The 15,426-nt window shown below is 37.7% G+C and overlaps 1 protein-coding gene across 2 annotated transcripts in view; it reads left to right on the plus strand.

The window, feature by feature from the left end:
• The first annotated feature begins 7,134 nt into the window (after positions 1–7,134).
• Positions 7,135–15,426, plus strand: part of TBC1D22A (TBC1 domain family member 22A) — a 164,384-nt gene continuing 156,092 nt past the window's right edge. Inside the window, exons 1-4 of one of the 2 annotated variants that reach the window (XM_051805182.1) lie at positions 7,135–7,326; positions 9,712–9,768; positions 11,459–11,799; positions 12,566–12,745. In XM_051805182.1, coding sequence (XP_051661142.1) covers positions 7,265–7,326; positions 9,712–9,768; positions 11,459–11,799; positions 12,566–12,745 — 640 coding nt within the window. In that variant the 5' untranslated portion in view covers positions 7,135–7,264. Of the gene's footprint in view, positions 7,327–7,502; positions 7,599–9,711; positions 9,769–11,458; positions 11,800–12,565; positions 12,746–15,426 lie in introns of those variants that run through there. The other variant, XM_051805183.1, reaches the window with a different exon arrangement.

Consider the following 15,426-nt stretch of genomic DNA (forward strand, 5'->3'; position numbering starts at 1 on the left):
TTTGAAAAATGACATATATAATGGATTTATTTCCTCTGGCTACTTGTGAAATCTTATTTTAATGACCATGCATACTAGAATTATTACCACTATACTTCAGGATTTCAGTAGAAGAGATTAATCCTTTGAGCTCTTTCTATTTAAAATGGCTTTAACTTCTGAGGAGCTGCTTGTGATCGCCTTATCATTTTTTCTTCAAAACTCAGAGATTCTCTGGTTGTTTTACATCAGTATTCTCAGTTCATTCCTTGCACTAAGATTGCCAGTCTTGAAACAACTGTCAAGACCATTCAAGCAAAATTGCAAATTTTCATTTCAAGGTTTAGAAGCTAAGCTGTTCTTTCTTTCATTACTTTATAATATGATGCTACATGCTGTGTTATATGGGAAAGTGATATGAATAGTGAAATACTTAATTCTCACTTTTTAGTCTGAGTTTTCTTTTTTCCCCCTAGCTGAAAACTTTGTACTACTCCTACCCATTTCTCAGAAGTAACAAGGTCTAAAAAGAACTGCAGGTTTTGATTATTTTTCCATTTCCATAAACATTCTTAAATATGGGAAAACATTTATCATCTTCAGCTAATGAGTACTTTGTAAATCCAATTCACTAACAGGATATACCTCTTGGACAAGAAGCAGCAACACTTAAAAGCAAATGTAAAAAATACTTTGTTACCTTTATCATGTATTTTCGCCCCAATACCAGGAGTTACTCCCATTTTCTTTGCACAATAATTTTTCTTATGTCTCTTTCACAAAGCTCTCAGCCTCTCTGTTGCTAAATCCTTAACCTTCCCAACACTCTCACTAGTAAAATGGGCAGCTCAGCCAACATTACCCCAGGAGCACTCAGTAACTCTTTTCCACTGAAAGTCATGCTGGAAAGATTCTGTTACTAGGACTCCCACTGCAATATCTTCATTATACTTGTTTCTCATGTTTACATTTGCTCTCATTCAAACAAAAGCATAAACAAATGACAAAAACAGCAATAAAAATTCAATAATGGGCAATTAATGAGACCTGATATAGACTTAGCTCTTAAGCAGCAAACTCTCAGAAAAAGAAAACGTGACTTTGATACAATTCACTTTGACTTGAAGAATAATAATAACTACAATGTATTATACTGAAGATATTTCTGGAAATTATATCTATGCAACACACTGCAAGGGCAGCTGTAAATTTATATTCTATCCTGTATTTTTCATTCATCTTACACTTCCTGAACTCACTGTACCACTAATCCTCTTCTACAGAAATTGTATTAATAGGATTTCAATGCTGAAAATATGTGGAACACTAAGAAAGAAGTGAATAAGACTTTTTTCAGTTCAAGTGTACATTTCCACTGCTATGCAGAGAAACTGAAATGGATTAAAAAGCAAACGGGGAAACTTATTTACCTTCTAATATACATTTGGATGGAAGAGAGAAATTAATTGAAAGATAAATGGGGTTGAATAGCATAGTAAAGGCTTTGCTATCCTCAAGAAACACCAACAAAAAACATCCCTTAAATAGATACAAATGACATGAAAATGCATTAACAGTGGCTTTGAGGCATGAAAAGAGATGTCAGTAGACTTGGATACAGAGATCCAAGGAAAAACAATGAAAGCACTCGTGATGAAGCTGGATAGTCAAAGGTAAGACTAAAGAAAAAAGCCAAGCCCCAAAACCCAATAACCAAACCCTGCAGCAGTCAGTCATCAATATTATGAGAGAACAAATGTATGCTCTCAAGATAAACTGTAGGTGGCAATTAACACAAAGCTTGATGCGTTCTAACACCTGAAAATATCCACTGAAGATAATCTATTGCAATTTCTCTGTATCATCATGTCTCCATTCTTCTTACCTACACGGGAAGAGTTAAAGATTCACTTCTAAATAGCATTTTTGACCGAAAAAAGGAAGAGGCCAAGGACATGATCGATGCTAGTGGCATGCCAAATGTAATGTCTCCATGCTGAATACATCTTCTGAGAACAGTGGATCAAACAGGAGAAGAAACATCCAGAGAATGAACTAAAATAATGAAAAAACAAATAATTTTGAGAAATACTTCTCTCTCTGTCTGGTGTTTTTAATGAAATTTGAGGTTAAGTTGTCCATTAAAATAAAAATGACCAAAACTGAGTGGTTGAACCAAAGCACCTAAATTTGCTGTAGAATTCTTCCTTAGAGTTACAAGACACTTTGTTTCAGGTACTTTCTTGAAAAAAATTAAATAATACAAACTGTGAAAAAAAGAAAAAAAGGTGAGGCACATAGCAAGATGACTACGGCTGTTTTAAACAGAAACCTAAAGGATCTGAGAGTCCTACTCACTCTCATATTATATGCCCAAAACTAGTTTTGCACTCCAGTCCATTACAGATGATATTTCTTAAAAAAAAAAAAAAAGACAACTTGTAGATTCAGAAAAGCTCCAGACATCCATCTTTTACATTTTGCCCTATTCCATGTCCAATTTTTAGATAAAGCAATAGCTTTGCTATTTGTTGTGACTTCCCCCCCCCCCCCCAAAAAAAAAAAAAAGTGGTTCTGTGTCTGTTCCAAGAAGCTGCCTACTCCTAGTGACCTTAGAAAACTGGTATTGCCTACTTCCTCATCAAGCTGCAGTACCAAGCAGGTTTTCTGGCATCTTTAAAATTCTCCCAGTATCTCAAGGTCTTTTAGCTTCAGGAAATATAAACTAATGCTCCAGTGATTTTGCTTTTCACCTTGCTCTGATAGCAAGTTGAATGTGAAATTCAGAAACTCATATGAGTTATATCAGTTAAAGAAAGTACGTTTCTATGTAACAATGAACAGAAGTGAATTATCATGGCTCAGAGCCAAAAAAGCATTGATTTATTTCTGTTAGTGTTTGAAGTTTTGTCATGCTGTAATGCTATGTTTAAACCTTCACTGTATGTACAGGAAGGTGGAATTTCAAGGAACTAGAAATATGTTTGAAAGAGGATCTGTTGCTTTTGCCAGCTTCCCTGTCTTCTACCCAGTACTTCCATTTACAAAGCGTCCTTCCTTCTCTGAGTCATTTAAGCCTTAACTACATATTGCATCAGACTCCTGGAAAAAGCATTTCCATACACTGGTCTGCTGGTGAACAATCACTTCTTGGACAAGGATTGCTGTTCCAGACTACGCCCAACAGACCATGTCAGTTGCTGTGTTGACAAAGACAAAAATAAAACTAAAGACCTTCACCTAAAATGCATGAAATGTAAACATGAGCACTGCCACTAATATCTTAGTGATTGAAAACTTTTGAAAACTACCCACATTTATCAGTCTTCTAGAAGAAGAAACAAGACAAAGACATTTACTCAAACCCAGCACATATTTATCTATTTACTTATTTCTTTCTCTGTGTCACAGCCTTCTTTTACTGATATTGAATACAGAGTGTGAGTGTGCATGATTTCATACATGTGCACTACCACTGTAAATGTATTTTGGCAATCTGCTTTTATTTTCAAAATCTTTTTCAATTCATGTGTAATAGGAAGGGCCACTTACAGAGAAAAAGCTACAAAATGCTATGATGATGCCTTATCTTCAATGATGACTCTTCCTGGCCATTACTCTCTAATGTTGATTCCTTCTCTCTTTTTTCCTCTCCAATTTTGTGGAGAAAAATTGCACTATCCTGAAAGAGGTCTTGTTACTATGTGATTTTCTGGACCGTGTCTAACATCTTTGAATCCAGCTATACCTATCTCTCTTCTTTAACATCCCTTTGCACTTTCTTCCATGGTTCTATGTGATTGCTTACCCCATTTATCTTATCCTGCCTCATACCTTTTTGTCCAAGAACAAAGTACTGCACACTCTGGGATTGTTTTCTACCCAAGATAAATAAATGTTGTCTTCCTCCCTCTGATTCTACCAGAGTTCTGATTTTGGGTTAGGTTGCAACTTCACTCCATTTGCTCAGTTTTACTTTAAAGAACTGTTTCTTCTGTGACATTACAATAAAGTACATGGATAAAATAGCTTAGTAGAAAGGCATGACCATGGACCAGACAGAAACAGTGACCAGCCACTGTAGGAAGCCTTGTGTGCTACTTTCAGAATCACTTCCACTAGTTTGTTAAGGTGATAAAACTGTGCAGAAAATAATGCTTCAACATAGAAGTCTCATTTGAATTAACTTTTTTTCCCTTATTGATTAAAGCAAACAAAAAAATTGCATTTAGAGAAATGTGGCCTTGTCAGTTTGTAGGGTGAGTTTAAACCCCCCTTCACAGCTGCGTCTATGTTGCAGCGTGTTGCTGACACAGCAGTGCAAGGATAAGCAGGAAAAAGCACTCCCCAGCTTACACAACTTTATCAGCAAATCCTCCCGGTCTGAGTGCAGCTAAATTAGCAGGGGAGTGCTGTTGTCAGCTTAGTTACTTATGTTTAGCATCAATCCATACTTTCTCATCTATCATCAGAAAGAGTTCTTTTCCCAAAATGCACTGTACCTGCACAGAAAAGTCTACCTGTGTAACCACACCAGCACAGCTGTACCAGCAGAAGCTTTTCAGAACAGAGCTGAAAAGCAAATTGGTACCTGTCCACACAGCCCACCAGTTATGACACTAAACAAACATCTCAGTGTCTACTTTGTTCAAAACATTTCTAGTGCAAGCTACAACACTCCTACTTCTGATCAGCCAAGAGCATGGCTACATTTGTACATTTTAGAACATACAGAAAATTCCTGAGCATCTTCTATAATATTTACCAACTGTGCACAGTTACTTGATTCTGCAAAATGGTCAAGAAAAAAAAAAAAGGAGAGGAAAAAGGAAAAAAAAAGTTAAAAAAAGGGAGAAAAGAAAAAAAGAAAGATGTCCACAAACCTCTCTGTAGCTCAATACATTATTTGACCATACTAGCAACAGACCTCCTCCTAACTATAAATTCTTGCATACAAACAGCATGAAGCAGAACAAATACTACAGCAGACATTTTAATATTTCTTATTGCTCTGAAATAACAAAAATTCCCATACAAGTGGTAACTGAAAAATTACTGCCATCTGAGCAAGGCAGAGCTTAGTTGATACAGTTGTGCAGACTTTGAAATAGCTGATCTGGGTGTTTGGATGCTCTTGAAGACTGTGCTCATCGGCTGCAGTGAGTCCCAGCAGTGACTGCAGCGTTGTTGTGCTCCTTGAGAGCACCTGGACTCTGGCAGATCTCCTTCTCAAACAGGAGTGGAACAGTGGAACCTGTACACAGCCTCAGCTGCCCATGTCACATATCCGTAAGCAGAAAAGTTAAGCAGGAACACTGCTAAAATACATGTTCAGACCACATTCTCCTTCCAAGTACTGTATTGCTTCTTGTGATACTCAGTCAGTACTATTTTGTAAGCCCTCTTCAAGGACACATTCTTTGTGGTCTCAGATCACCTTGAGTTATGGGCATAAACAATTGTACCCAACTTACACGATGAGGTCTTGAAAGGTTCCTCTCTCCAAATCCTTTGCATTTCCAGAACCTTGGCAACACAGGTTTGTGTAAGAGATAAAATAAAACATGGGGTAAGGAGAAAATATAAAAGTTAATGGAAAGGGAATGGAAATAGTGTCCTTGCCTACTAGAAAGTAAACAGCAGAGAGAGCCCAGTCCAGCTCTATGTGACCAACCCACGGGTCTAAACTGGCAGCAGCCCTCCACAGTAGCAGACAAATGCCCTTGCAGTTCTTCTTGACACAAGAGTAGCTCCATTTGCAGCTCAGACTTATTCACATGAACAACCAATGCAACAGTTAGTTGCTTCCAGTACAAAATTCTGCAACACAATAAAAGCTTAAACACAATATACACTGAATATAATGAAAACTTAATAATGAAGTTAAGGTTGTACTTATCTGATTACATAACTCAATAAAACCTCCTCTGCTAAAATGAAGTTCCACGTGGCTGCACCAGACTGACACAAAAGTTAAACGGCGTCACTTCAGAATCCAGGTCAACTGTCACAAGGATGACAGATGGCTGGGGCTGTCTAGACTTAATCTAACTACATTTTCCTTTGACAAATATCAACAATGAACAAATGGGAAGAACTGAAACACAGTTTTAACATCCGTATTAATACTACTGGTAGAATGTCACAACAAAGTACCTCATTCTAACGGCAGCAGGCCTAATTTAAATTTATCTTGCTACGACCAAGCAAAGTTCCACTCACGATTTTGCAGATTCCACTTCACTTTAGCTAATAGACATAGATCATATTACATTTATGTTTCTTGTGTATTTCTTAAATGCTGATAAAACCCGAGGTTCAGAATTTTAAGAGGGATCCTATTTAAAGGACACAAATAGATGATACTACCCATAGCATATTTATCTATAAGTATCATTGAAATTACAGCTTTCACCTGTGGACTGTGATCTAGAAAGATCTATGAGACATTTTATTTTTTTCAGTTCTTAGAAGTAAAAATCCCAAAAGTAAATCCCACAGAGAACAGAAAACCCCTGTAACTCAGCACTGTTTTCTCAGGAGCCATACTCCAAAGAAAAACATTAACCCATACCTATTTTGTTGGCAGAAGTGATGTATCCTTGGACCAGAATTGCTGAGAAATCTACAGACAAATAAACCCTCTGAGCCTCGTATCATCCCAAAGCCATAAATGAAGCGGGTACAATGATTGGAGAACTTTAAAACAGAGAAAGGTTAAAGCCACCACCCAGTAACTGGCTCAATAATTGGAAATAATTGTAAAAGGTAAAGTGGAAAAAAAATATGATGGATTTTGTTATAAACTGATGTCTTCCATTAAAGTTTCCTTCTACGGACGTAGCGAGTTTTGCATTTCTTTGTAAGGAGTACGCTGAAGAATTAGTCTGTATGGTTCAATCGAAAAGGATTAAAGTCCAAAAACATTCATACTCAGAATGCCACGAAGTTAAACCTGACTCGTGGGAACGCTTTGGAACCACGGGAACCGCGCGGGGAAACGTACGAGTCGGGAGCTGGGGCCGGGCCGGGGCCGCCACCGCCCGCCCCCCGCGCTCCTTCGCTACGATTGGCCCGGCCGGACCCGCCCGGCAGCAATCTCACTTCTGATTGGATTAAACTTCCCGGCCGCTCCGGGGGGCGAATGAGGAGCAGCGTTGTTTTCGCGTGCCAAGATGGCGGCGCTCAGTGCCGCTCCCGTGGAAGGCCATGGCGGGGAGTGAAGCCTGAGGCAGCGGGGCCGGGTCGGGGCCGCGGGCGCGGACGGGGATGAGGTGACGCCGCCATGGCGAGCGACGGGGGCAGGAAGCAGTTCTGGAAGCGGAGCGGCGCGAAGGTGCCGGGCAGGTAAGCGGCGCCGCGGGAAGGTCGGGGCCCGGGACGGCGGTGCCGGGCCGCGGGGGGCGGCGCTGCCCGGCCTCGGCAGTCCGGCATCGCTGCCTCCACAACACCGCGTTCTTGCTACCCAGTTCAGCGGGACCCCGCAGTGTGTCCCCCCTGCACGGACCGTGTGCGGTCGGTCCCTGCTCGAACGCGGTGCCTTGTGAGCTCCTCTCCCGGAGCCTCCCGGCGCGGGCACCCCCGGGGGCCCGGTGGAGATGCTGGTGGTCTCAGTAAGGGTTAGTTATAGCTTATATCAGAAATTGCTAACTAATTCTCTGAATGTGCGCTCCTAGCCTGACATCGTGGTTAAAAGAGTCAGCGTGATTCTGGGAGTTGGTTCGCCGGGAGATTTTGAGTAGGAGAATGTGTTTGGCTTTCGGCAGCGGTGCAAGTCAGGATATTTTGAAACTTGATACAAGTTTTGGTGTTTTTTAAATGCTTTGCAGGAAACTGGATTTTATGGGCATAGAGACAACTTTTAGTTTTTGCTGGATATTTCCAGATATCATCAGTTTCTCGACTTTCTTCCTGAAGTGTGAGCAGCAGACCAGTCGTTGTGTCGTTGCAAAGAACTAAAAGGCACATTCTCTCATTCAAAGTTTTCCAGGGCATGCACCCCTAAAGACTTCTGAACTCTCTTGACCGTTATATCAGACTGGGAATGCATTTCAGATGATAGTTAAGCGATAACATTCTCTGCTCTTATCCCTAAACTATTCTCACAGTACAGTTTTTTATGTTCTTTTTTGTGAGAATGAAGTGTATTTGTGGTTCTCTGCACTTCGTACCATTTACTTGAATTCAACAACGCTGTCCTGCTCATCATTTACCTTCCTATGTTTTCAGTGACCCTGACTGGAAGTGGCTTTGTTTCTCTAGTTATAAACTAACTTTTTCAGTCCAACGTTGCTGTTCCTCTAAACCTTTTACTTTGTAACTTTGCTGAGTCCCTTGAGGGTAAAACATTTTTGACTCTTCTCCATTGCGCGGTGTTTATGAATAGTTGCAGTTAATTTGCAGGCAACTGTAGGCGTGTGGCAAAACAAGGACACTGGGGAGAATGTGCTTTTGATTTTTCTTTCTTTTGTTTTTTTTTTATGGCATGGAGAGGATTGTTGTTGCTTTATATTTGTTTAGATTTCCATTGTGGGTATTGATAGAGCAGTGTAAGGAAAAGGCAGATTCTGTGTGGAAGTGGACAGTGACACTTGAGCCTCATGTGAAGGTAGAGCAAGAAGCACAGAGACTTGACTGTGAAGAGTATGGAATACAGTCATGTGCAAAGGCTGGTGGTGGACTGACTTTTTTTTCCCATGGAATCACATAAAAATCATCACAGTTTTTATAAAACACCAGTCTCAGTCACTGCCAGGGCTAATTTCACTAGTGTTAATGCTGCCCCTGTCCTGTGAGTCAAAGCCTTTCTTAAAGTTTGTTATGACTACAGTTTTTTTGACTTGGTTCTATCTCAGGTTTACAGTTTGGACTTATTTATATTTCTGGTCTGGAGATTGTTCTTTATTTGTCAGGAGACCATGTTTGTCTTCTTTTATGTGGTTTTTGGTACAGGTTTAGGTAGATGCTAATGTTGCATATGATTTGCTTCTCTTACAATCAGAGTTTTGTAGTAATAATTGCCACATGTAAATCTTGATGCATTTTCTGTGGAGTATTTTAGTTAAAAATGATTTTATAGCTGATAACTGGGAGATTATGAACGTTTAGTTTGTAGGGAGTTTTGTTTTTCACACAATAACATGCTGTTTTATAATGTTAGACGCTGTAGTGAATAAATCTATCTTTGGAAGCCTATTTGTTTCAAAGCATTTTTTAATACCTCTATGGCTTTTGTTCTCTAACATGGCACCGTTTGCATTTTTCTTTGAATTTGTCATCCTTTTAGTAGTTGTTAAAAATTGTCTGTTTGGATTTTGGGTGACAAGGGTACACAGCAGATTAAATCTTTGCAGATATTTCTTTGAGAATTAATTTTTTTTGCAAGAGACAAATGAAGAAATGATGAATCAGAGAAGAGAATTTTAAAGCAATGTAGATTCTTATTGCAGACTTAACTTATTTCTTGTTTTAAATCCTGGTCAGAAAAATAAGACAGATTAAGTTAGTTTAGCTCTCACAAAGAGCTCCTATTTGGCAAATCTGTGATTTTTTTTTAAGTAACATTTTAGTATGCACATCAATTGCAGCCTCACTATTTTTGGTGGTATATGGAATTCTTTGAAACGGAAAACTGTTGGAACATTTCAGTTCTGTTTATTATTTACTATTTAATACACAGAAACCCTCCAAATATTTATTACTTTCGTGATAACTTTCTTTCTTTTCCTTTAGTATTCAACATGTGTATGGAGCTCAGCATCCACCTTTTGATCCATTATTGCATGGAACGTAAGTTAATTTATTATTTAAATATTCCAGGTATTTTGGATTTCCAGTTATTTTGTCATATCTTTTTTTTTTTTCCCCTGTTGGCTATTAAGTTTGTTGTTAATCTTACTTTTTCAGTTTTAGTCATATTCTTGACTTCCCTGTTCTGACTTCTCTTTTGTGACTTCCTGATGCTTACCACATTGGGAGCAGCAAATCAGCTCTTCAGCTCTTAACTAATGCAGATTACCAACTTTTAGTATTTATTTGAAATGCCCTATACATGGGAAATTATGGTAAGGACAGGAAAAGTGTTATAAGGACAAATATTCGTTTGGAAGAACCTTATGCTTCTACTAGACTTTTTTTTAAGAGCTGTTTTAAAATGGTGCAAGAAGTAAAAATTCTGGTTAATTTTCAGATAATACAAAGTTGAAGGAAGTTGAAATGTGTGATTTTGAGGGCTGAAGTAAAAGAAATGGGATTAATTAATTCAAAATACAGACTCATAAAGAGAAACAAAAATTAGAAGCTTATTGCTTGAAATGGCAGAATTGGAGAAAGACCTTGCTGTTTTAGACAGTGATGACAAGTTGGGCAAAAGAGTAAGTGTTAGAGCACCTGTTAGGGAAGATATTCCCTGTAACATGGAATAGAAACTCTCTGACACTGTATGAGGACTCCGTGAGAGCTTTTTCTGAGTTGCAATTCTACCTGCCTTATTGTACCAGAAAAAATAATAAACTAGCTCAGGTGGGAAGACAGGGATGGTCAGAAATATACTCAAGAATGGTATTGCCACAGTTCCATGCCATGTGTTCAGGATGACCCTGCTTGAGCAGGGAGGTTGGGCCAGATGACCCACTGTGGTCCCTTCCAACCTGACCCATTCCGTGAAAGCGCAGTAAAGCTACTGGCAGTAACTTTTTTATTTTTTGAGAGCAGACTAAGAAACCTTCTGAATTTTATACTTTATTCACTGAATTCTGAAGGGAGATGTAATTTCTCTGCATTATTTTCAGTGAGAACAAGTGCCAGGCGAGGGAGTGATATTGGTTCATATCTCACATTGCACGTTGATAGAGGGACAAAAGATTAGGAGCTGATCAGGGTCCACTTAGACTAGTAAGTAGAGGAGATATCTTGCCTGTGGGAAGAGCAAAGTTCTGAAACAAATCCACGCTGGCATGCCTGAATGGGGAGGAATGATAGATTTAATAAGTTTAGGGTGAGACTTGATTTGTTTATGACAGTGGTTGTATTGCATGACTGCTTATGATGACTTAGGAGTAGACCATGACTTGATTATGGCTCCTGTGCTGTTATACAGCGGTTGCATTGAAAGGGATAAAACCTCTACAGAAATTTATGAAGCAAGAGCAGTGCAATATGTCCTGTGTCTTTTGTAAACTATTCTAGTAGTATTCATTTGATTTGACTTGGGGGTTGGTCTTATTTTTTTTTTTTTGTTTTCTTAGCACAAGGGAAGGAAAGATTTGTTCAGCTTCTATTCAAAGAGGAGTCAGTTTTTACAGCCTTTGTTCTCAGACTTCTTCAGCTGTGTTTTATCATGGATGGATGTAGCAGTAACATGAGTGGAGGGAGATAAATATTTTCTACCTATATAGTATCAAGTATGTATTTTGCTTTTTAGTCCTATCCATAGTTTCATTACTAGTTTTCTAAATATTGTTTATTTGTTTTTGAACAGCTTGGTAAAACCAGGTTCAAAGCCTCCTACAACTCCAGTGAAACTGAAGAAAGTCAGCACCTTCCAAGAATTTGAAAGTAACACAAGTGATGCCTGGGATCTTGGGGATGATGATGATGAACTGTTAGCAATAGCTGCTGAAAACTTAAATACAGAAGTGGTCATGGAAACAGCTCACAAAGTAATTCAGAATCACAGCAAGCTACAAGAACAGCATAAATTTCAGGAAGAACATCTACAGGAAGAAAAACAAGAGGAATTTGCACAGCTGACTTCAGCTGCATGTGGTGATAATAGGCTTGTTAAATCAGTCAGTGAAGGTCATACAGCGAGTGCATCAGGTATATTAAAAAGTGAAAAAGATGTTGAAAGTTAAACGAAGACAGCTATAATATTTACCCTGTAAAACAATAGCCACTTCCCAACATTTTCTTAATACCACAGGAGAATACTGTTTATTAACATTGATTTGTCTGAGGGAGAGACTGCATGCCATACTAAACCGTAATGTATGTGTGTGAGAAGTACATGTGTGAGGCAAGAATAATTAAACTTCCTTTGTTTTCAGCCTTAATAAATCTTTAGTTTTGGAAGGAACTTCCACTACTGAATGTATTTTATTGGTTGGATGCACCAAGATGTATGCAATTAATAGTAATGCTAATGTGAAAAATTCTTATTAAAGTAGTACCATATAAAATATATTAAAAAATTGGAGAAAATCATGCATGTGGACTGGGAAATTCACTCTGTGATCTGGTCTGTGGCTTATGTATAAGCTTTAAAGTAACCAATTGCAGTGATTTCTCAGTTTGTTTTTTTTCTCAGTTTGTTTTTTTAAAGAATGGCAAGAGGAATATGAGCAGCTTTTGGTAACACAGACATTTTAGAAACCCATTAGCCTTGATGTTAGTACGATCTCTCATTGATGTGTTTTAATTGTGGAATGCTGCTTGAAAGAGGAATGCTACTTCTGCTATATCAAAGTAATTTGAAGTCCAAACTTATGCTGTACTTGAATTTGCATTTTTCAAAAACAGAATTCAAGTGATCAGTAGCCTTCTTACTAGCTGAGGCTAACTGCTAGCTGCTTCTTTTTCCCCTCAGATAATGCAAGTGAAAATTCTTCCATGCAGAGATCACAGTCACTTCCACAAACGTCCACACCTCCCTTGGTGAGTGGAATGGGAGACTACAACACCTCAGTTACTCCTGCATTAACTGAAAGAGAAGCATCCCGATTGGACAAATTTAAGCAGCTGCTTGCTGGCCCCAATACAGATCTTGGTGAGTGTTTCTTATAGGAGCTATGAAATACATCTGAATTGTTCTTAAGCTATAGAATTCTCCTGTTTGATGTGTTGTCTGTCTGACAGTTTGGTTAGGATCTAATCCTTTCAACATTTAGAATTGATCTGGCAAAAGAAAGATAGAATAAAATTGAAAACATCTAGTATTCACACTTTAATAAGTGATTTGTGTACATCCTTCTAATATGTAGGGTGTTCGATGGCTTCTTGTTCTTTCTCAAATTATTTCTTCCTACTAGACTAATCTCTGGAGAAAAAACCCCAAAGTGTAATTAGCTGTGTGTATTGTTAATACCTGATAATGGAACAGCATGGAGTGAAAGAGTGATCTTCATGCTTAGAAATAAATAGAAATGTGAGAGACGATGAGGCGTGTAAGTATTGCTGCTTCTCTACTCAGTGAGCATTCTTCATGTTTGCGGGCTGATACAGTAGTTCTGTGTCTCATCTGTGAGTGCTGACAACATGCTAATGTGAAAACAAATGTATTGTCAGATAACTTGACTGTTCCCTTTGTGCACTGGATTTTAGCTGCTGAATAGTCAATACAAGTGCTGAGAGGGTATCACAGAATCAAATGGCTTTGTATCCCAAGTGAAAATCTGGAGTAAGTAGAATTAGTGCACTGCATTTGGAGAACTTTGTGATTAGAAGGAGAAGTTTATGGCAAAATAATTAATACAGAAAATGTCTTTGAGGTAGACCATTCTGGAAGATATCTGCAGGATATCTACTACAGAAGGAAGTAGAAATTGCATGTTTGCAGGTCTTGAATTGGTGTCTCCTGCTCGGTAGTTGTCATGGTACTTCTCCAGTGTAATATAGTCCAAGTTGTGGCTTTTTTTTTTCTTTTTGTGCTGTGTCTTATTGTGAGACTGATGCTAGCAAAATACAACTGTGGAAATAATCTGAACTGGATGAGACTTAGCACTTCAGTGAGTTATAGGACATTCTTATGAAATGCAACTGTGAATAAAGTGAGGTGTTGAAACATTACATATTTTTCATAAACTCAAAAATGATAATCAAATATCACTTTTTCTCCCTTTGATCTAACAGATGTTATGAGTTATGTGACAGTGACTAAGATGAAAACTCATAGTTTTTAAGAATGTTATAATGGTAAAAATCTTTGTTACGTAAGGTTACAAAGTCAGAAGGCAGAGTTTAATTTAAAAATATCCATTTTGCTTGTACTGTCTAATTAGTTGGGAATGCTTTCCTGGTAAATCAGATTTATGGATTAAAGTAAAATAATTTTGCAAGAAAATTTTCACTCTTAGTAGGAGTGCAATCACCCTGCTGATGGCAAGTTGTTTAAACAGACTGGGTTTGTTTGTTTTTTTTCCCTATTGAACTTTTATAAATCTCACACTGAAATATAGGATATGAAATTTGAGTACATTTGCTTGATATTAAAATGTGAAAAATATTTAGTAAGCTCTCAGTATTATTTCCTGTACAAATCACTAAATAATGCCTTTTCTAGGTCTGTTTTTAGGAAGCTTGTTCTTTCTTTTGCTGTGCAAAGCAATCAGTACAGAATTTGAAGGTGTGTGAGTAGAATTTGAAACCTGGTTTTGATATTTTTGATGCAAATAACTTTACTTTTGTATCTGGAATATATCCAGTAGCCTGCATATATATATATGTGTATATATGTATATATATATATATGTATATATATAATGATTTTTCTTAGTGAAAGAAATAAATTTTATTGATGGCATGCGAACTCTTGAATATGAAGCTATTAGGAGTAGATCATATATGATAGTAGTGCTTGGACTACAATATTGGTATATATTAGGGAAAGTGTCTATGCATGTATACATGCAAATATGTATATGCATTTTAAATGTATGCATTTTTGGAAGATGCTTAGTTTGGCTCTGTGCTACAATGAAGACTGTATTTAAGAAGAATTCTTGATTTATAATGACAACAGTAGACTGGGAAACTGTTGTGCATTATGTGTGGTGGTTTTTTCATTTCTTGTTGGAGTGTTTTTTATTTTTCCTGGTTTTCTTCAGAGCAATACTGAAAATGGACTAAGGTAGAACTAGGCAACAGGCTCCAAGCTAAAATTTGTACTGGATAATATGGGGTCAGATAGCTATTCTGTTGCAGCTGGCTTATTCTGTTTGTGTGTGTGTGATGTTGTGGTGTTCGTGGGTCTGTGTTGTGTTAGATCCAGAAAGAGTTGGGTTTTGTTTGTCATGATGAATTGAATTAGTAAGACTTGGAGACATTTTTGCAAATATTTCTGTTCATTTCTGCAAGTATTAGTATTTGTTTTGCTTAAAAGTAAGAGAAGTAAAATATTTCTTTTGTCTTCGTTTCCTTGATATAGTTTTGTATATTGTTGGAATAGATTATGTGACAAGTCCTTTCAAAGCAATATAAAATAAAGTTAATCTGTGGAACTGTAGCCATGTCATGCACATTTTCAACTCAAGACTTTTCACTTATTATAACGTAAGAAATCAGCTTTAACCATGAACTCAAAGTAATACAAATGACCTTGAAATCCGTTCAGTCCCATTTGAATAATCATTATCCTATAAAGACAGTGTAAAATACAATATTAGTCTTGTATGTCAACTAAAAGTTGTGAAAGAATGTGTTCTTTCACAAGAAAACTCTCAAAACGGGAGA

This window comes from Manacus candei, unplaced genomic scaffold (genome assembly GCF_025592945.1).
Source record: "Manacus candei isolate 608988 ecotype Guabito, Panama unplaced genomic scaffold, ASM2559294v1 h1tg000063l, whole genome shotgun sequence".
Classification (NCBI taxonomy): domain Eukaryota; kingdom Metazoa; phylum Chordata; class Aves; order Passeriformes; family Pipridae; genus Manacus; species Manacus candei.